Below are 22,817 nucleotides of genomic sequence, written 5' to 3'. Positions count from 1 at the left end.
ATGAAGCAGGCGGCAGATAAAAGTTCTGAGACTCGGATGTTTTCCTGAGGGGATGACGTGCTAGTATTGTAACCAGCGATAGGAGATCCCTTCAAAGCCAGGTTTCGTGGTCCCTATCAAATTTTTTTAAAAAATTGTCAGGCAAACTATTTAGTAAAGATGCCAGATAGGACAAGAAAGGTATCAGGTATAATACTAGGGAGAAAGAACAGGAAAATCAGGTGTTAGTTACTGCCCCCACCGAGTGAGGAATGGAATCCAGATGATGTTGATTTTGACATGCTTCAAAATAGATTTAAAAATGATGACGTCATTGAGGAGTGGGTTAGTAAGCTATCCGTCTCAGGAGTATAGAATCCTGTTGAAAGATTTGTTACTGCATTATAAGGATGTTTGTAAAAATCAGATGGGGAGGACTAATGCTATTGTACATGAAGCAGACGTAGGGAATACTGCTTCGATAAAACAACACCCCTGTCGGCTCAACCCTTTCAAAGTGAGACAGGTCCATATGGAGGTGAAAGTCATGCTCAACATCATCGAACCAAGCCACAGCGAGTGGAACTCGCCGATCTGGACGAGACTCAACTAATCTGCGTGGATTATCGGAAGGTCAACGCTATTACAAAATTGGACTCCTATCCAATTCCTAGAGTGGAGGATGTATCAAGAAAGTTGGACATGCCAGTTACATCACCAAGTTGAACTTAATGCGTGGTTAATGGCAGGTACCTTTAACAGAGTCAGCAAAAGAAAATTCTGCATTCATAACCCCAAATGGGCTATATCAGCTTAAAGTGATGCCTTTTGGAGTGAAGAACGCGCCCAACCCATTCCAAAGACTCATCAACAGAGTTGTGGCTGCATTAACAAACTTGCAGTCTATTTGGACGATGTAGCCATCTTTAGTAATTCCTGGAATGATGACATAATACAGTTGGCAGATACTGGTGATAAACTTAAATAAGACTAAATTCGCAAAGGCAGAGATGATATTCTTGGGTTGTAACATCAGTCATGGAAGGTCGGCTTTGCGTTCCATGGGATCATCGAGGAACTTCCACGACCAACTTCGAAGAAAGAGCTGCTTCGATTCTTATGACTCAGTGGATTCTATTAGAAGTTTGTTCCAAGCTTCAGCAGTGTGGTGGTACAGCTAACCATTTTGTTGTTCTTCTTCAAAGTTTCGGTGGACAAAACCATGCCAGGAGGCATTCAACCATTTGAAAGCCAAATTAACCACCAAACCACTTCTAGCTACACCAAACTTTTCAAAACCTTTTAAAGTCGCCATCGTTGCTAGTGACATTGGAGTTGGAGCTATATTCCTACAGATTGAACTGCCATTTAGTTACTTTTCGAAGAAGATCAACATCCACCAGAAGAAATTCTCCACAATCGAAAAGGAACTATTAGTCTGGTACTGGCCTGACAACATTTTAATGTGTATGTCACAAACAATATGTTGGAGATGGTGGCGTACATGGATCACAGTCCACTTACATTCTTAGAAAGCTTTAAAGACAAGAATATGAGACTATTTTGTTGGAGTCTTATGTTACAATCTTTTAATTTAAAAATTGGACATTTTGCAGGTCATAAGAATATAATCGCAGATTTGACTGAAAGTTTTGATGAGATTTGTACTTATTTAATGTTATTTATAGAGGTATATGGGAAGAAGTTAAGGTGAACTTATATTAAAGTTATCTATATGTTAGGATAATGTGTTAAAAACAAATAGAAGAAAAAATGAAACCATCTTTTCATTATAATGGTTCATTTTTTCTTAAGGGGGAAGTCTTATGAAGATGTGGGTGTACTGTACCTTTAAGTTATTAGCTCGTAGAACTACCTGACAGAATGAAGTACCTGACAAAAAAAAGTAACATTTGGTAGAACAACTCAATTAGCTGGTTGCCTTGAGACAAAAACAAATTTGATTTCAAACAATCAGTTTAAATTATACCCTAAAATACCAACTTCCAATCAAGTTTAAATTCAGTATATTGACAACCTTAAAAGCCAATGACACAATCCAATACTTTTGGGATATAAGACCAGGGAAAATTGCACAGTTGGGAGGAGAACTCCAAGCTACCAGCAAGGAAGGACTGCCTGAAAATTAGCTCTCTTAAAAGGTACCTTTATCAATCAGTAACCTGTGAAGAAGAATTCCCAAGAAGAAGAAAAGAAGACAGGAATACAGAGAAGAACCAAAAGCTGCCTGGTTTTGAGATAAGAGGTTTTGTTTTGTAAATATTAATTGGGATTTTTATTGGACAGTATTGTAGAGGGAAAGTAAAAGATAGATTAGAGGCAGGAGTTGTAAATAGTTATTAGTTAATTATTCTCTGTTATATTTTAAGAAATAAAAGTTGTTAATTTTTACTTTAAATAGTTCTTGGTCTCTTGAATTTTCACAGATTACTGCACGGGAAAAATCGTTTGTGTTGCTGGTTTCAATTAAGGAGGAGGGTTTACCCTGTGTCATAAGGCAAACATTCAGAGTTAGGATGGAAGCTTAGAGCTAAAACGAACAGATTTGTTATCTCTGGCTTGTTGCCCGTGCCACATGCTAGTGAAGCGAATGCAGAGGTGGTGCAGAAGGGAGGGTTTTGGATTCTTAGATGATTAGAACTCTTTCTGGGGAAGATGGAACCTCTACAAACAGGATGGTCTTCACCTGAACCAGTGGGGTACCAATACCCTGGGGGAGGGAAATGTGCTAATGCTCTGTGGTGGAGAGGGGGGTTAAACTAATGTTGCAGGGGGATGGGAACCTGAATTGTAGTTCCAGTGTACAGGAGGTTTAGGGTAGTGAAGTCAGGGATAGATTTACAAGGCCACGATAGGGCACCGGCAATCAGGATGTTGGTTTGAAATGTGTGTTCTTCAATGCCAGGAGCATCCAGAATAAGATGGGTGAACTTGCAGCATGGGTTGGTACCTGGGATTTCGATGTTGTGACCATTTCAGAGACATGGCCAGAAGGGGGACAGGAATGGTTAACGTTCGAGGATTCATCCACTGAGGTAGTTTGGCTGATGATAGACACAAGAAAGGAGTTTTCTACAGCCTCCAAATTGTTCCATGGATGTAGTGGAAAGGATAGGATAGATGATTCTTGATATAAGCAACAGTAACAGGGTAGTTGTTATGGGGACTTCCCCAATATTGACTTTTGGAATACTATAGTTCAAGTAGTTTAGATGGGTCAGTTTTTGTTTTGTGTGTGCAGGAGAGTTTTCTGACACAGTATGTAGACAATCCAACATGGGACGATGCCATATTGGATTTGGTACTGGGGAATGATGTTAGGTTTGGAGAAAGGTGAACACTTTGGCAATAGTGACCACGATTCGGTTATGTTTACAATAGCAATGGGCAGGGATAGGTATATACCACAGGGAAAGGGGAATATGGGGGAAATACGGGTAAGGCAATTATGATGCAATTAGGCACGGTTTAGGATGCATAGGATGGGGAAGAAACTGCAGGAGTTGCACACTCTTGAAATGTAGAGCTTATTCAAGGAACAGCTATTGTGGGTGCTTGATAAGTATATAACTATCAGGCAGGGAGGTAGTTGGTGAGAGGGGGAGCCAGTTGGTGAGAGGGGGAGCCATGGTTTACTAAAGAAGATGAAGATCTTGTCAAGAGGAAGGAGGGGGCTTTTTTGAGGATGAGGCGTGAAGGCTCAGTTAGGGGGCTTGAGAGTTACAAGTTAGCCAGTAAAGATCTATAGAGAGGGCTAAGATGAGCCAGGAGGGGACATGAGAAGTTGTTGGCGGATAGGATCAAGAAAACCCTAAGGTCTTCTATAGGTATATCAGGAATAAAAGAATGACTAGAGGATGATTAGGGCCAATCAAAGACAGTAGTAGGAAGCTGTGTGTGGAATCTGAGGACATAGGGGAAGTGCTCAATGAATACTTTTTGTCAGTATTCACATTGGAAAAGGGGAATGTTAAATAGAATACGGAGATACGGGGTACTACATTAGGTGGGATTGTGGTTGACAAAAAGGAGGTTTTAGCAATTTTGGAAGATCTGAAAATAGATAAAATCCCTGGGTTGGATGGGATTTATCCTTGGATTCTCTGGGAAGCCAGGGAGAAGATTGCAGAGCCGTTGGTGTTGATCTTTATGTCATCATTGTCAACAGGAGTAGTGCCAGAAGACTGGAGGATAGCAAATATTGTTCCCTTGTTTAAGAAGGGGAGTCAGGACAACTCTGGTAATTATAGACCAGTGAGCCTTACTTCGGTTGTGGGTAAGGTGTTGGAAGAGGTTATAAGATTTATAATCATTTGGAAAAGGAATAATTTGATTAGAGATAGTAAACACAGTTTTGTGAAGGGTAGGTCATGCCTAACTAACCTTAGAGTTCTTCAAGAAGGTGAAAAAACAGGCGGACGAAGGCAAAGCAGCTAATGTGGTGTATATGAACTTCAGTAAGACACTTGATCAGGTTCCACACGGAAGGCTATTGCACAAAATACGGAGTTTCGGGATTGAAGGTGTTTTCATGGTTTGGATCAGAAATTGGCTAGCTAAAAGAAGACAGAGGGAGGTGGTTGATGGGAAATGTTCATCCTGGAGCTCAGTTACCAGTGGTACGCCACAGGGATCTGTTTTGGGGCCACTGCTGTTTGTCATTTTTATAAATGATTTGGATGTGGATGTAGAAGGATGGGTTGGTAAATTTGCAGATGACACTAAGGCAGGCAGAGTTGTGGATAGTGCCGAATTATGTTGTAGGTTATAGAGGAACATAGATAAGATGCAGAGCTGGGCTGAGAAGTGGCAAATGGAGTTTAATGCGGAAAAGTGAGAGGTAGTTCACTTCGGAAGAAGTAACAGGAATGCAGAGCACTGGACTAATGGTAAGATTCTTGGCAGTGTAGATGATCAGAGAGATCTCGGTGTCCAGGTGCATAAATCCCAAAAACCTGCCACCCAGGTTGATAGGGTTATTAAGAAGGCATACGGCGTATTGGCGTTTATTGGTAGGGGGATTCAGTTTCAGAGCCACAAGGTCATGCTTCAGCTGTAAAAGACACTGTAAGGCCACACCTGGAGTATTGCGTACAGTTCTGGTCACCGCATTACAGGAAGGATGTGGAAGCTTTGGAAAGGGTTCAGAGGAGATTTACAAGGATGTTGCCTGGTATGGAAGGAAAGTCTTATGAGGAAAGGCTGAGGGAATTGAGGCTGTTTTCATCGGAGAGAAGAAGGGTGAGAGGTGACTTAATCGAGACGTATAAGATAATCAGAGGGTTAGATCGGGTGGACAGTGACAGCCTTTTTCCTCAGATGGTGAAGGCTAACATGAGGGGACATAGCTTTAAATTGAGGGGTGATAGATTTAGGACAGATATTGGGGTACTCTCTTTACTCAGAGTAGTAGGGGGTGGAACGGCCTGCCTGCAACAGCAGTAGACTCGCTGACGTTAAGGGCATTTAAATGGGCATTGGATAAACATATGGATAATAATGGAATGGTGTAGGTTAGATGGGCATCAGGTTAATTCCACAGGTCAGTGCAACAGAGAGCCAAAGGGCCTGTACTGTGCTGTAATGTTCTCTGTTCTATGCAACATTATTGTGTTTCTAAAGATTTTAAAACCAATTTGCTATCAATCTAGAAGATTGTTACTCTAATCAACTTACACATATGGACAACAATCTTTATAAGATAATACACTGAGATTAATAATACTAATACAAGATCAGATTCTGGTAACATTATGTAATTAACAAGAGTTTAAAATCCATATCTAGTACAGATTTGTTAATTGAAAACAAATGTACAGGTGGAAATAGAGACAATATTTGAATAAAAACAATTCTCTTATGACATGGACATATCACAATGAACCCAATTGCTGCTTTTAAAGGTGTAAAGCAAGTTGACAGAGATTGATACTAAATTTTGTTTTATAATACTTCTCTGTGTAGCACTTTGGTTTATTCAGTTGAAGGCACTGTAGTATTTACAGAACAACCTCAATTATCCAAACAAGATGGGTGGGGAGTATTTTGTTTGGATAACTGAGAGTTTGGATAACTGATTCTTCACATTAATGGATAGCATTTTTTATGGGACCTCGAGACCTTGATTGGATAATCCAAAATTCAGATAATTGACGTTTGGATAATCAAAGTTGTTCTGTACATACAAGTTGTTGGTATTGTTGTGTGATCTAATGTAATAAAGAGACAGGAACCCAAGGACAGAACCAGATATTCTGAACAATTAAATATAATGCTAAAGGCATATACAGAAAAAAAATCCCCGCCCTCAAAACCTGCAGCCCTAAGCAATCAGGATCATCCCACATCTTTAATTTTGAAAGGACTTTTTAAAACATACATTTTATACTGGAGTTCCAAATGCTTTTCAGTATGAAAAGCAGACTATAGTAATTCACACTTGCTTTAATTCTTTGAAGTCCCTCAAGAAGTGCACGACAGAGCAAGCAAGAGAATGAGAGTGAGGAAGAGAGAGAGTGAGAATGGGAGAGAAAGAGAAAACAAGAAAGAGAGGGAAAAAGAAAGAGAGTAGGAGAGAGCGAGAGCAAAGTAGAGCACAAGAGAAAATGAGAATCCGGGAAAGGGAGAGTGAGAGAATGAGAGTGGAGGGGCAGAGAGAGAGAGAGAGAGAGAGAGAGAGAGAGAGAGAAAATAAGAGCTAAGCAGAGAATGACAGTGAGAAAACTAATGAGTAGAGTGGAGAAGACTGGTGAGGTGGGGAGGAGGAGGAGAAGAGAGAGCACATGCACGCGCCAAGGAGAGAATGAGAGAGGAGAAGAGGGGGAGAGAAATGAGATCAAGAAAGAGAGGGGGAATGAGAGCACAGGAGAGAATGAGAGAGAGAGAGAGAGATAGAGAGAGAGCACACCCGTGTACACCTACAAGGTAGTTGGCTGGGCAACTTTCGTCACCCATCCTAAACTCTCCTTGAACTGACAAGTTCAGCACATCATTTCCGAATCCATCACATTGCTGTGGCTCTGACATTACTTGCAGCTCAGACCAAGTGGGGATGCCTCTAAATGGCATGAACAAGCAAAATGAGTTATGATAATCAAGGGTAGTTTAACAGTCACCATTACTGAAACGGGCTTTATGTTCACGAGCTGTATATTAAACATAAAATCGATGTTGGGACTTGAACCAGTGTGCCTGAGATTCCTGATGAAGGGCTTATGCTCGAAACGTCAAATTCTCTATTCCTGAGATGCTGCCTGGCCTGCTGTGCTTTGACCAGCAACACATTTGCAGCTGTGATCTCCAGCATCTGCAGACCTCATTTTTTACTCCCTGAGTATTAGCCTGAGTAGTCCACTGACATTCCCACACCCTCACCACCCTCTCTGTTTCTGTGTCTAAACTCAGTCAAGACACTCTGGAGGACATCTCCTGCACCTACGTGTGAACAAGTTGTCTTTTAGATTGCAAAGCACATTGTGTTCACAGCTGAAATCACCAGACGTGACCTCTCGTGACTAAAGCATGAAGTGTAGCACCAATTTTAATTAACACAAGACAATGTATTTGAAGACCAGTGTTCAGATGCCTTGGTAGGGAGCTCCATCAAGTCTCTTTCAAACGATAACTGTGTATTAAATGGGCATTTTAAAATTAAGTCTAACTCATCACTTGTCAGGGAAAAGATTTCTTCACCATAGATTTTACATACATAGCCTCCAATCATTTGTTCGACTGACTGAGAAAGATGAACAATTCCTTGATTTATGTGCCAAGGTACAGACTCACTCCTTCAATCAGCATTCACTGTCAGCACAGAAACACCTTGCAATGAGCACCAGTACAAGTGTGGAAGCCTAAACTTTGCTTCCCGGTTGCAAATTTAACTTTGACTAATATCTTGTCTGTGTGTCTTACAGGTTTACAAGTGTTGGCTGTCGTTCCTTGTCACTTACCTTACAAAAATAAATATCGCCTTTCGATAATTTGTTCCGTACATAACATGTGAACTACCGAGGAAGGGCTTGATTGCATCAATCAAACCTGGGTGCATTTTGTCCATTTCATCAAATATAAAGACAGATCTGCTGCAGTCACTCAAGTTACCACTGATCCAACTTTCCAACTGCTCCTGAAAAGACAAGAACATCTTCAGAGAGTGCACAAGTGGTAACAGACCAGTGCTTCCTGTTAGATTGCAATGGCAACAGGGAACTCTAATGTCAAGAAAGGATTGACTGTCAACTCAGCAATTTAATTACTGAACTTCACAAAGACAAGGTTAAACACATTAACATTCTTCATGCTTATCCTCACCAAGTCTCCCTGTTCATCATCCATTTGAATCACTCTACTATTGGCCAAAGGGCTTCCAGTTATTTAGATCCCAAGTCCTGGAATTCTCTGCCTAAACTCTTCAGAAGCTTGGTCAATGGTTTTAATGAGGGTCCTAAAAGTGCAAAGTAGGGAGGAAATTCCATCGTTTAGCACCTAAGTAGCTGAAATCACACTAGCTAGCAGTGCAGTGATTAAAATCAGGGACGTTCACAAGGCCAGAACTGAAACAGCACTGATATACAGTACAGCATTCAGTCAGTATTTACCATTCGGTGCACCGTGTCCTTGCCAGTCAGTAAATATCTGACTCCACGGACCCTTTTTTCCAGCTTTTGGCCCATAGCCCTGCAGACTATAGTAATGCAAGTGAACATCTAGATATTGCTCAAATATTTCAAGACGTTATGACTCAAACCATTCTTTCTAGCCCTGAGTTCCAGGCTCCCATCACTCTCTGGGTGAAATAGTTTCTCCTCAACTCTCCTCTTTGGTTTCTATCTCTTACCTTAAATCTATGATCCCTGGTACTGACCCCTCTATTAGTGGAATAAGTACCTTCCTATCCACTATTTATACCCTTATGACCTTATACACCTCCCACTGGGGATCAGTTCACTATCAATTGGGTTTCAATTATGTCCTTTAGAGAAGGAAACTGCTGTCCCTACTTGGTCTGGCCTACATGTGACTCCAGACCCACAGCAATGTGATTGACTCTTAACTGCCCACTGGGTTGGGCAATAAATGCTAGCTATTCAGCGACGTCCTCATCCCATGAATGAGTTAAAAACACAGTTAGCTCAGTTGGCTAGATGGCTGGTTTGTGATGTAGAGTGATTTGAACAGTGTGGTTTCAATCCCCACACATGGCTGAGATTACAATGAAGGAATCTCCTTCTCAACTCTCTCCTCACCAAAGATAACTACATCATGGACATGGGTTACAGCAGAGGAGCCAAGGTAGGCAAAGGTTCTCTAACATATACCTCGGATACTGGAGAAACGCAAGTCCAGAATTACTCATCTTACAATTTACAGCAAGGTTATTAATCCGGGCCCAAAGCAAAGCTCTAAATAGATCCAGTAAGATCATAGACTCTCTTAGTTGCTCTCTGGTATAACTCACTTCATCTCGATGTGTCCTTGTGTAACTGCACAGGTGTGAAGCCCTGTTTTGTCTGCTCAGACAACAGGACAGTGTCAGTGTCTCCAAACTGCTCAAAAGTATTTATGACTTTCAAACAGTGAAAGTGCAACACCACAACTCCCCCTGAACAGCAAGGCCCATTGTTACAGCCTCTGTACAATTAAAAAACTCTGAATGTTTGTGCATGTGTACATTCACTTGGATTTTTGCCTCTCAGACCATCTAGTTTTTTTTTTAAAATGTTAAACCTTCCTCGCTGTGCATTCATGTTGAAATCTGTGCTGCCCCATTGAGAAACAAGGACTCAAACTCTGACAACCTACACATTTAAATAGTTGACCGCTTTCTCACGGCAAAGATAACGGGCTGAACACAGGTGCATTCTTCTGTCCTGGCCAAAACCCTTACCTTGTACGTGTCAACCTGGCAGGCATGGGGAAAGTGCAGGGTGGGTACAAACTGGTGCACGTAAGAGCTTTTCATCCCATCCCGGTACAAGTTTCTCATTAACAAGGCAGTAACATAGCTTTTCCCAGTCCCTGACCAGCCATGGAACGATAAGACCAGGGGTTTCACTGGGGAGTGCTTCGCCAGGAACTGCTTGATGGCCTTGACGATCACTTCTTTGGCCACATGCTGTCCATACACATGGCGGCACAGATCCAACTCCAGATCTAGAAGGGAGACAGAGTCCAAACGCAACACTCAATCATCGATGCTTCAATGACCTTTTCTTCTTTTATTTTCCACTCAATGTCATCATTAATATTTAAATATTCTTTAAAAACTTGACAAGACTATCAAAGGGTTAGGAGTTTGTGATCAAAGTAAGGGGTCCTCAAATGGTTTTGGGTCAGTTTACATCTGACTGTCAGAGATATGAGTGAGCTAAATTCCAAACTGAACACCACACCCTCCCCCTCTGAAATACACACCATTCATCTTATAAGAAGCTGTTGGTAAACATTCAACATATTGAAAGGAGTTTAACCCCACCCCCCACCCCACCTCAATATTTTTACATTCATAAAGATGATCTGCATGACACTGAGTTTTCGAGCTCTGTACACCATGAGGATTGATGCATTTGTTGAGAGTTCTCGGAGATGATATCTACTTTAGAGCAGATACTGGTGTTACACTGCAGATTTCATCCCAGCATTAGTTCTGTCAAGCAAAGATCAGTATGTGCACACTTACATACACACTGCATGAAATACAAGTTTAATTTGAACAAAGGCACAGGGAGGAATGTCTGTAGGAAATCATATTTGCCCCTTGGTTTAAAATTGAGGTGGTTTGCAATTTACAGGTGCAATATAATTATAAATAAGGGAATTAATCCCAAACGTGGTTCAGAAAGTTTATCTATTCAGTAGCAAGGTCACACAGAACACAAATGTCACCAGCTTAATTCAGATCTGTGCTGAAGAATTGCCCAGAAAGCGGTTTTGCTAACGGTGGCAGCGTGCCAGCGTGTGTGAGTCTGTCAGAGCAAGAATGTCTGAGCATGTGCAGGTGTGAGCAAGCAAGGGAACAAGTGAGTGAGTGAGAGAAGGAGGGTGTGAGAGAGCATGAGAGTGTGTAAGTGTGGGAGCATGAGAGTGACGGTGAATGGAAGTGCGAGAGTGTGAGTGTGAGAGAGTGAGTGTGTGAGAATGTAAGGGTGCGAAAGTAGTGAGTTGGTGTCTAGCCAGCAGTGGGAAGGTTAATGACACTTATTCCTAATCACTGAGCACTCATTGTAAATTATTCATAATACCCTTCCTGATCCCAGGATCTTCCTAAATACAGCTGATTAAACGCTTGCACAATGCAGTTACTGTTGTACTGCAGGAAACAGGGCAGCAAAATGGGGAAAAGCAAGATCCCAGAAACACAGTCATTTGATAATAAACAGTTTCCGGTAATGCCTATTGAAGGATAAGTATTGGCCAGGCATCAGGAATAACTCCCGGAACTCATTTCACATTAGAAAGAAGTGGGATCTTTCTCATCTCAGAGAGTAGACAGAGCATCGATTTAATGCCTCATCTGAAAAGCAGCACCTCTGACCATGCAGCACTCCTCCAGCACAGCATCAGAGTAGTGGCCTACATCTGAAGAAGTCAGGTCCACTAGAACGATGCTCGAATCTCCAATCATCACACTCTGAGTTGGGCCATGGCACTCATCTCCAAGTTGAATGCACGCGGTGTAACTGTCAGCTGAGGATGGATTAGCCTTTGTGGAGGTCATCTACGGTCAAACAGCATTGACAAATTATCTACAGTCAGAACAGGTCAGCTTTAGTGAGGGAGCAATCGGTCTGGTGGACATGGCAAGAACCATTTCGGACCATTTCCATTGGTCAATGATTACCACTCTCCCTATGCAACTTCATATTGGACATCCTTCACAGAAAGGCTCAGAGAAACAAGGACAATCAGCAAACATCACCAGACTGGATCAATATTATCACCATCAATCGAGGCAAAGCCCTGCCAAATTGGGGCTGTGCCAGGTGGTGAGAAAACCAACATGAGGAAGAAACCTACATGACCTCAGCCTCCAACCTGTTAAAAATACATCAACGACTGTGATCCATGTGTCTGCTGACTGTGTCCTTTAAGATGATAGTGATCATGGGTTTGGAAAGCGTTGTCTCAAGGATATTTGATGAATTTCTGCAATGCTACATTTAGATAGTACACCTTGCTGCTACTGAGCATTGGGGGTGGAGGGAGTGGTTGCTTGTGGATGTTGCCAATAAAGTGGGCTGCTTTATCCTGAATGGTAAAACGTGAGGTCTGCAGATGCTGGAGATCACAGCTGAAAATGTGTTGCTGGTTAAAGCACAGCAGGTTAGGCATCATCCAAGGAACAGGAAATTCGACGTTTCACATCCTGATGAAGGGCTCTGGCCCGAAACGTCGAATTTCCTGTTCCTTGGATGCTGCCTAACCTGCTGTGCTTTTATCCTGAATGGTGTCAAGCTTCTTGAGTTGTTGGAACTGCCCCCATCCAGACAAATGGGCAGTATTCCATCACAGTCTTGACTTGTGCCTTGTAGATGGTGGACAGGCTTTGGGGAGTCAGAAGGTGAGTTACTCACCGCAGTATTCCTAGCCTCTGACCTGCTCTTGCAGCCAACGTGTTTATGTGGCCAATGTAACCCCCAGGATATTGCGGGATGGGATTCAGTGATGCTACCATCATGGAATGAAAAGGAGTAGGGGTTAGATTGTCTCTTGGGTGGCATTTGTGTGGTGCAAATATTACTTGCTACTGTCAGCCCAAGCCTAGATATTGTCCAGATCTTGTTGCATTTGGACACAAGCTGCTTCAGTTACAAATGGTGCTGAACGTTATGAAATCATCGGCGTTCATACCCACTTCTGATCTTATGATGGAAAGATCATTGATAAAGCAGCTGAGATGGTTGGGCCAAGGACACTACCCTGAGGAACTCCTGCAGATATGTCCTGGAGCTGAGGTGACTGACCTCCAAAAACCGCAACCATCTTCCCCTGAGCCAAATATGATTCAAAATCATGGAGAGTTTGCCCCCGATACCCGTTGATTCCATGTTTTCCAGGGCACCTTCACGCCACACTCGATCAAATGTGGGCTCGATGTCAAGGATTGTCACTCTCTACTACTGAGCTCTTTTGTCCATGTTTGAACCCAGGCTGTAATGAGGTTAGGAGCTAAGTGGCCCTGGCAGAACCCAAACTGGACATCACTGAGCAGGTTAGTGCTGAGAAGTGCCACTTGATAGCACTGTTAATGACACCTTCCATCATGTTACTGATCATCGAGAGTCGACTGATTTAGTAACGAGGCAGGTGGATTGGTCCTGCTTTACAGGTACAGGACATACCTGGGCAATTTTACACATTGCCAGATAGATGCCAGTGATGTAATTATACTGGAAGAGCTTAGCTAGGGGAGGAGCAATTTCTAAAGCACAAGGCTTTATGATCATTGCCAAACTATTGTCAGGACCCATAGCCTTTACTATTTCCAGTGTCTCCAACCATTTCTTGATATGGCATGGAGTGAATTAAATTGGCTGTAGACCGGCATTGGTGATGCTGGGGACCACTGGAGGAGGCAGAGATGGATCATCCATTGGCACATCTGGCTGAAGATTGCTGTGAATGCTTCATCCTAATCCTTTGCACTGAAGTTCCATCATTAAGGATGAGGATATTCATCATCCACCACCATTCACGACTGGATGTGGCAGGACTACAGAGCTTAAGTCTGATCCATTGGTTTGTGGGATCAGATAACTCTGTCCATCACTTGCTGTTTATGCTCTATGGTATGAAAGTGACCCTGTTTGATAGCTTCACCAGATTCTGGATCAGTGGTGCTGGAAGAGCACAGCAGTTCAGGCAGCATCCAACGAGCAGCGAAATCGACGTTTCGGGCAAAAGCCCTTCATCTTTGCCCGAAGCGTCGATTTCGCTGCTCATTGGATGCTGCCTGAACTGCTGTGCTCTTCCAGCACCACTGATCCAGAATCTGGTTTCCAGCATCTGCAGCCATTGTTTTTAGCTTCACCAGGTTAACAGCTCATGTCTAGGTGTGCCTGGCGCTGCTCCAGGATGCCCTCCTGAACCCTCCATTAAACCAGGGTTGATCCCTGGCTTGATGCTAATGCTTGGTGTTTAATGGTGACCAAGATTATGATTGTGGATTTTTGCTTCATAAAACAAAACCTATCCTTTCAGGAAGAAAATCTGTTGTCCTCATCCAGTCTGATCTACACGAAGCTCCAGCTCCAACGCTATTGATTCTTAACTACCCTGAGTTCAACAGCAACTAGGGATGGGTAACAAATACTGGCCTTGTTGGCCATATTCCCATTATGTGAGAAACAGAAAAAAAGAGCAAGTCAAGAGGTTAATGCTATTGTTGCTGAAAGATAACATGGGCACAGGAACAGCACCTACCATTCCTGGGCAGGAGGTAGCAAGACAGAGAAATTGTTGTATGGAGGTATCAGGAACATCAGGCCTCGGAACATCAGGGATTAGGGACATCAGATATGATGAAGAGTCACTGGGCTCAAGTTAACTTTGCTCTCTCCCCACAGACCTGAGTTGCAGCAGCAAGTTCTGGTTTTGCTCTACATAGGGGTACCTGGATGCCAAATATGGAAAGCAACAGGCTAATGTCAAATCTAATAAGTGCTACCATCAATGGACCAAAGTTCTGTAGTACTCTAAATGCCAGCAAGAATCATATGACAACCAGGCAACTAGCAGGTGAACAACGTTGTCTGAATATTCCCCAGCTTCTCGAAATATCACCCAAAGATCAGCTGTTTTCAAATGTTTTGAGCCAGAACTGTCCACTCAACAATTCTCTTTGGTTTTCTGTCACTAGCCCTCCAATCAAGGATGACATTACACAAATTTAAATGAAAAACATATAGCACTGGAGAAATTTGGCAGCATCTGTGCGGAGAGAAACAGAGTTAACGTCTCAGGTTCAGTGACCCTTCTTTCACAGTTTCTGGTTTTGTTTTAGTGGCAGATTTAACCCAGACAGTTACTGTTCCACCAGCTTTCTCTTGATCATTAAAGTGGTGGAATAATGCCAAATAAAACATTCTCACCAAAATGTGAAACTATGCAACTTCCCCAGAATTCAATCAATCAATTCAGCAGGTGAAAAAGCGAGGAGAGAGCTAAGAGCAACTGCATTCGATAGCAAGGCATTTTTTAACCATGGAGGAACTTTAGGAAACCTGAGGTTAATCAAAGGAAACAGCTCCTGGTTAGTGAGGCAATGCCAGACATAAAGCTGGGCTTGCCATCCTAGGACACCATCCTTTTTTTCCAATACATTTATGGGAAATTGGGATCACTGGCTAGGCCAACGTTTCATGCCCACCCCTAAGTGCCTTTCAGAAGTTGGTGGAGATCTGCCTTCCTGAACTTCTGCAATCTGCCTGATCTGGGTTGACTGACAATGCCATTGAAGGGGGGGGGACAATTCCAGGATTTTGACCCAATGACAATAAAGGAACAGCGATGTATTTCCACGTCAGGATGGTGAGTGGTTTGGAGGGGATTTGCAGGAGGTGGTGTTGTCACAAAGCTAGTCCCTTTTCTTTCTAAAAGCTGTTCCTTGGCTCAAGGAGACTCTGTCCTTGATATTTTTCAGGGGGGTAATAAACCAGGCCGGGCTCCACTCAGACTGATTTGGTGCAGAGTTCAAAAGGATTTTGAGGGGCCTTTTGTTTATATGTAAACAGATGAGGCCAAAGTGGTCATGTTTTAGAAGTGGCCTGTATAAAGAAAGGGGAGTGATCAGCTCTCGAGCTGAGCTGAGCAGTTTTAGTTGAGTCTTGAACTGGTTGGAAGTTCAATGGGGAGCTGTGTGGAAACTCTCTCTCTTTTTCTGCCCTTCAACCTCATCCTGTAAGCATGTGTTCCATTTATACTGATTTTTAAAGGGAGTTTGCTTATTGGGACTGTTGTGTATATTCAGAACAGCATAATCATGTCTAGTTGTGTAGGGGTTCAGTATTCTGTCCTTTGTGTTTCATTGTGTAAATTTGTGAATACATTTTTGCCTGTTTTAAAATCTAGTAGTCAACTTAGCTAACTTACTCTGGGTAATTTACAATGTACACTTACCGAAACAAATTGCAAAGCTATGGTCTGGGTTGTTTGCTTAAGAATGTTTTGAGTGGCCTGGCCTAGTCCATAACAATATTCCAATTGTTATGGGCCAGACCAGCTACCCCACGCCCCAAAGTATATTAGAACATAGAACATAGAACAGTACAGCACAGAACAGGCCCTTCAGCCCACGATGCTGTGCCGACCATTGATCCTCATGTGAGGTAACTTAATGTACGAACCCTCAAATTGCTGTGACCATAAGCATGTCCAGCAGTCTCTTAAATATCCCCAATGACCTCACTTCCACAACTGCTGCTGGCAACGCATTCCATGCTCTCACAACTCTCTGCGTAAAGAAACCGCCTCTAACATCCCGTCTATACTTTCCGCCAAACAGCTTAAAATTATGACCCCTCATGTTAACAATTTCTGCCCTAGGAAAAAGTCTCTGGCTATCAACTCTATCTATGCCTCTCATTATCTTGTACACCTCAATTAGATCCCCTCTCTTCCTTCTTTTTTCCAAAGAAAAAAGTCTGAGCTCAGTCAACCTCTCTTCATAAGATAAGCCCTCCAGTCCAGGCAGCATCCTGGTAAACCTCCTCTGAACCCTCTCCAAAGCATCCACATCTTTCCTATAATAGGGCGACCAGAACTGGACACAGTATTCCAAGTGCGGTCTAAACAAAGTTTTATAGAGCTGCAACAAGATCTCATGACTCTTAAACTCAATCCCCCTGTTAATGAAAGCCAAAACACCATATGCTTTCTTAACAACCCTGTCCACCTGGGTGGCAATTTTAAGGGATCTTTGTGACTGCACACCAAGATCCCGCTGTTCCTCCACACTGCCAAGAATCCTGTCTTTAATCTGTATTCAACTTTCAAATTCGACCTTCCAAAATGCATCATTCATATTTATTCAGGTTGAACGCCATCTGCCACCTCTCAGCCCATCTCTGCATCCTGTCAATGTCACACTGCAGCCTACAATAGTCCTCTATACTGTCAACGACACTTCCAACCTTTCTGTCGTCTGCAAACTTGCTAACCCATCCCTCAATCTCCTCATCCAAGTCATTAATAAAAATGACAAAGAGTAGAGGCCCAGGAACAGAGCCCTGTGGAACACCACTCACTACTGACTTCCAGGCAGAATACTTTCCTTCCACTACCACTCACTGTCTTCTATCGACCAGCCAATTCTGTATCCAGACAGCTAAATTTCCCTGTAGCCCATTCCTCCTGACCTTCTGAACGAGCCTACCATGGGGAACCTTATCAAATGCCTTGCTGAAATCCATATACACCACATCCACAGCTCGACCCTCATCAACTTGTCTAGTAACATCATCAAAGAACTCAATAAGATTTGTGAGGCATGACCTGCCCATCACAAAGCTCTCTTTAATCAAGCCATGCTGTTCCGGATGGTCATAAATCCTATCCCTCAGAATCCTTTCTAACACCTTGCAGACGACAGACGTGAGACTGACTGGTCTGTAATTGCCAGGAATTTCCCTGTTTCCTTTCTTGAAGAGAGGAATTACATTTGCCTCTCTCCAGTCCTCAGGTATGACTCCAGTGGAGAGCGAGGATGCAAAGATCTTCGCAAGCGGTGAAGCAATCACATTTCTCTCTTCCCAAAGCAGCCAAGGACAAATCTGGTCTGGCCCTGGCAACTTGTCAATCTTAATGTTTGTCAAAATTTTCAGCACATCAGCTTCCTCAATCTCTATCCGTTCCAGCATGCTTTACCTGCTCCTCAATGGTTTCATTCACTACAAGGTCATTTTCTTTAGTAAAGACAGAAGCAAAAAAACTCATTTAGGGCTTCCCCTACCTCCTCAGACTCTATACACAAGTTCCCTATGCTATCCCTGATCAGCCCTACTCTTTCTTTGATCATTCTCTTATTCCTCACACGTGTAAAATGCCTTTGGAATCTCCTTAATCCTTCCTGCCAAGCCTTTTTTTGTGCCCCCTCCTGGCTCTCCTCAGACCATTTTTGAGTTCCTTCCTCACCTGCCTGTAATCCCCTAGAGCTGAGCAAGACCCTTCCTTCCTTCACCTTACATAAGCTGCCTTCTTTCTTTTGACAAGAAGCTCCTCCGCTTTCGTCATCCAAGGTTCCTTTATCTTACCCCTTCTTGCCTGTCTCAGAGGAACACATTTATGCATCACTCGCAACAACTGTTCCTTAAACACATGTCTCCACATATCTATAGTGCCCTTTCCATGGAACAATTGCTCCCAGTCCATGCTTCCCAACTCACATCTGATAGCATCATAGTTTCCTTTTCCCCAATTAAATATCCTCTCCGTAGCTATGTAGAATGTGAGGCAGTTGTGGTCACTATCACCAAAATGCTCTCCCACTGCAAGATCTGACACCTGCCCCGGCTCATTGCCCAGCACCAAATCCAAAATGGCCTCTCCCCTCGTCGGCCTGTCAATGTACTGAGTCAGGAAACCCTCCTGAACACCTTACAAAAACAGCTCCTTCCAAACCATCTGCTCAAAGGAGGTTCCAATCAATATTGGGAAAGTTAAAGTCACCCATTACAACTACCCTACTACATTCACACTTTTCCAAAATCTGCCGACCTATGCTTTCTTCAATATCCCTGCTGCTACTGGGGGGGCCTGTAGTAAACCCCTAATGAGGTGACTGCTCCCTTACTGTTCCTAAATTCCACCCATACTGACTCAGTAGGCAGACCCACCTCGACAATGGTAACTTCTGTGGCTGTGATACCCTCTCTGATTAGCAGGTTGCCTAGACCCTAACTTTTACATCTTTTTAAAAGGCAAGTGTAAGGTGCTATGTCCCAGATATGATTCTATTGGTCCACCTACAAGCTGTAATCAAAACATACTTTATTCTTACAATAGAGTTAAATACAACAAAAAGAAATATTTGCATAACAACTCTACTGAAATACTTAATAAGGTATTGTATTATTTAACCACAAACTGCTCCAATATAGGCACATCTCACCACCGCACCCTTAGCAAAGGCATTCAGCAAGACAGTTATTCCTCTCTCGTGCTGTCTCTCTCCAGTCCAGTAGAAAGAAACAATCTGCCCATTTGAGGTTTAAGAGGAAGCCTCTCTGTTTAAGACTTCACTCCAGCCACAGAGAACTCAAGCTTTCAACTCCAGCAAAACAAAACTCAACTAACTGAAAGCAAAACTAAAGACCTTTTGGTCTGTGTGAGCCTGACCCATCCACTCATGATTCTTTTGTCTTACTTCAAAAAAAGCTCAGGGAGAACTCAAAGTCGTTTACCAGTTGCCTGTCCAAAGGAGACATGTAGCTCAAATCAAGACCATGGTGTCGTATTCACCACTTGCCATCAAGAATGCAACAACAGCACTCAAAATGTTTGGTACCACCCCTTGTACTAGATTGGCATCCACCATCTGAGTTAATATTTATGCCCCTCCAACACAGTCACACACTGTGGCTGCAGTATGCATGACCCATGGAAACACCACACTAACTCATCATGACTACTTTAATAGCACCTTCCTACCCCCATGATGACTAACATCGAAGGAAAATGCAACACATGCAACACCTTGATAAAGACCACCATCTCTACGAGGAATGTTTGTGGATCTGGGTTTTTACTCTATGGAGTTTAGAAGGATGAGGGGGGGATCTAATTAAAAAGTACAGAATGTTGAATGGCCTGGACAGAGTAGATGTTTCCATTGTTAGGAGAGACTAGGATCCAAGGGCACAGATTAAAGAGAAGACCTTTTAGAATGGAAAGAAGGAGAAACTTCTTCAGCCAGAGCGTGGTGAATCTATGGAACTCACTGTCACAGAAGGCTGTGGAGGCCAGGCCATTGAGTATATTTAAGATCGAGATAGATAAGTTCTTGAGTATCAAGGGGATGAAGGGTTATGGGGAGAATGCGGGAGAATGGGGATGCAAAACTTATTAGCCAGGATTGAATGGCAGAGCAGACTCGATGGGGTGAATAGACTAATTTCTGCTCCTATGTCTTATGGCTCTACGCTCCCCTTCACATAGAATATACATAGTCAATCAAACAGTATTTGATTTGATACAGAGGACAGGTGAGTTGCTAATGCTGTACCACTGGCTGTAGACAATCTGTAGACAACAAAAGGCCAATATTGATGATGGGCAAGTTAGTGAAAGTCATTACTAAGGATAAAATAAACCATTATTTGGAAAAGCATGGGTTAAAAATCAAGGCAGCATATCATCTCTGACTAACTTGATTGAATTCTATGATAGGCCAGAACAGATATGGTGGGTTCAGTGGCCTTTTTCTGTGCTGGACGTGCATTTGGATCAGCTGTGGACAAGTGATGTGGCAGTTAGGAAACCAATTAGGAGAACATTACAGAAATGGTGCTGAGAAGCAAAATTCAAACCAAGGTAGACTTTCAGAGTAGCACAGCTGAAATATAGGTGGAAGTGGTGAACATTACAGAAGTGAAAATATACAACTGCGATAAGTAGGACGTAGGATCTGAAGTTCACTTCAGGGCTGTGTAGCTCATACCATGTTGAAAGATTCCCTCTCCTTGGAACTTTGGAACTCTCAAATGTTGTTACTTCATAGGATCGGTGTTCTTGAGTAATAATTCTTGAATCTATCAACCAAAGCACTATGAGTTCTCATTCTGATCTCCTTTCAGAACATACCAGAAGAAGTGCTAGCAAAAGCAAAATGAAAAAGACTGCACGAAATGAAGGGAAAAAATCATGATCATACTGCAGTTCAAAGAATAAAAATACTTACACAGCCCACATTTCATTTTACAAAGTAAATGTCACAGCTGTCAATGGGCGAGACTATTGCTAGGTGCTTAAAAACCTTTTTCTTAAACATTACTCACGGTCAATTCTGGGCTGGAAAGCGCAATCGCAGGAATCGGATAGCTGACAATACACAGACCGAAAGGGGAAAGTCACTTCCCAGCACAAACAGCTGGGGAGAAAGGAAAGACAAAAAAGCCAGAGCCGAAATTCCCCCCTCACCAGCTCCATAGCTTTGTCATCATCTCACTTCCGTACCAGCTCCGGCGCGTGCGCACTGCGGCGGCAGGTCGCTCTCAGTGACGTCACAATGGCAATGCAACAAAGTGGAAATGATACGGAATGACCGTCAGCTGATAGCCCCTTCAATGGGCCGAATATCCCTCACTGAGTGACTCCTCCAGCGTGGCTCGACTCATCGAAACAAATGACAGCGTTTCCATTCGCAACAGGCTCTCTGAATTGTGACCTTTGGTCGAAAGTTGGCATATGTGTGCAACGTCTTTCCCGAGGAGTGTAAAGGTTATTTTAAAAGAAAACAAGAATCGTCAATACAGACTATTCACCGCCCCCTTTAAAATTTGTTTGCATTCTATCAGTGTCATGGTCGTTTTCTATGAGTTTTGAAATAGTATTAATTTCCGAAAGACATAAATCAAGAATAGGTTTCCAACCTTGCTGAAAGATAACGATTTATCTCCCCGACAAAACCCGAAACAATAAAAATATCGTAAGGTTGTATACTTTTAAAATATTTCTTGGACAATTGCCCAGAAGGAAAATTCAGTAAAACTTAAGAATAATGCATCCTGGTCGCCCTCAGAGCAGTGTTCTAGTAAAACCAGCATGTTCATTTCTGACTATTACTTTTTTAAAACCATTTTCCCTCAATTGTTTATCAGTTATATAAAAAAATATAAATAGAAGGGCATAGCTGTTTGGGCAGGCCTTAACAGTAAATTAGAAGTTTATTACAAAAGAACAGGAGTAGGTCATTCAGCACTTCGTATGGCTGATTGAACACTTCAGTACCTTTTACCCAACCCATCCTTATAACCCTGTATATCACTCGCAATCTATCAATCTTTACCTTGAAGAAACTCAAAGCCTGAGCTTGCACAGAGGTGAATGCAAATAGAATAGAATGAAACAAACCATATAATAATACAAGCATAAACATTTCAAACCATGGTAATGTATAACCCCGTTAATGCCAACAGCACTCCTTACCATAGAAAGTAGATTCCCTTCTCTACTACTTTATGGTTTCATTTAACTGTGATTTCAAACCCTCATTTTAAGAATCTGATAGCCTCTTTTTTTGAATCTTCATACAATTGAGCTTAGACTTTCTCAGCTTCTAATAGTGCCTTCAGGCACTTCTGGCCTAGAATTTTAAAATTAAATTCCTTACTCTGAGTGAACCTATTTCTTAACAGTTCTAAAATATCTTACTTATTTAGGAGCAACTGTTATCTAACGTCAGCCTAGAGTTCTGGAAAACTGCCTAACCCAAAAAGGCATTATACATGATATGGATGTTTCCCTCAGCCAAAGAAATTCCAGGATCTTCTGACTGAAGCCTAATGCACATCATTGTTCAGTCTGTTCATTCATAAACAAAACCACATTACTCTCCAGGAGGCTTCTCTCTCATACCATGTTTTAAAATAGTTCACATGCTTACAGAAATACTTGGCAAGTTAATCACTAAACTGCTTCACTCAAACAAAACTCACGTCACTAGTTCAACTACCAAATATACAATGTTAAAATATATATAAAATCACGTACCTTACATCACATCCAGCATTACACTGGTCACCAATTTTTAGTTTCCTTCCTATTGCTGTTCTTCTTGTTGAAGGGCTTATGCCTGAATTCTCCTGTCTTTGGATGCTGCC

The 22,817-nt window shown here is 42.4% G+C and overlaps 1 protein-coding gene across 1 annotated transcript in view; it reads right to left on the bottom strand.

Moving 5' to 3' along the window:
• LOC132825700 (torsin-1A-like) overlaps positions 1–21,161 on the bottom strand; it is a 35,332-nt gene extending 14,171 nt beyond the window's left edge. Inside the window, exons 1-3 of the mRNA XM_060841097.1 lie at positions 20,994–21,161; positions 9,890–10,155; positions 7,953–8,128 (exon numbers count right to left, since the gene is read on the bottom strand). Of these exons, the coding sequence (XP_060697080.1) occupies positions 7,953–8,128; positions 9,890–10,155; positions 20,994–21,144 (593 nt within the window). The 5' untranslated portion in view covers positions 21,145–21,161. The remainder of the gene's footprint in view (positions 1–7,952; positions 8,129–9,889; positions 10,156–20,993) is intronic.
• Positions 21,162–22,817: the final 1,656 nt, after the last annotated feature.

The sequence above is a fragment of the Hemiscyllium ocellatum genome, chromosome 21 (genome assembly GCF_020745735.1).
Source record: "Hemiscyllium ocellatum isolate sHemOce1 chromosome 21, sHemOce1.pat.X.cur, whole genome shotgun sequence".
Taxonomy (NCBI): Eukaryota; Metazoa; Chordata; class Chondrichthyes; order Orectolobiformes; family Hemiscylliidae; genus Hemiscyllium; species Hemiscyllium ocellatum.
This window is presented reverse-complemented; position numbering and strand designations above follow the sequence as displayed.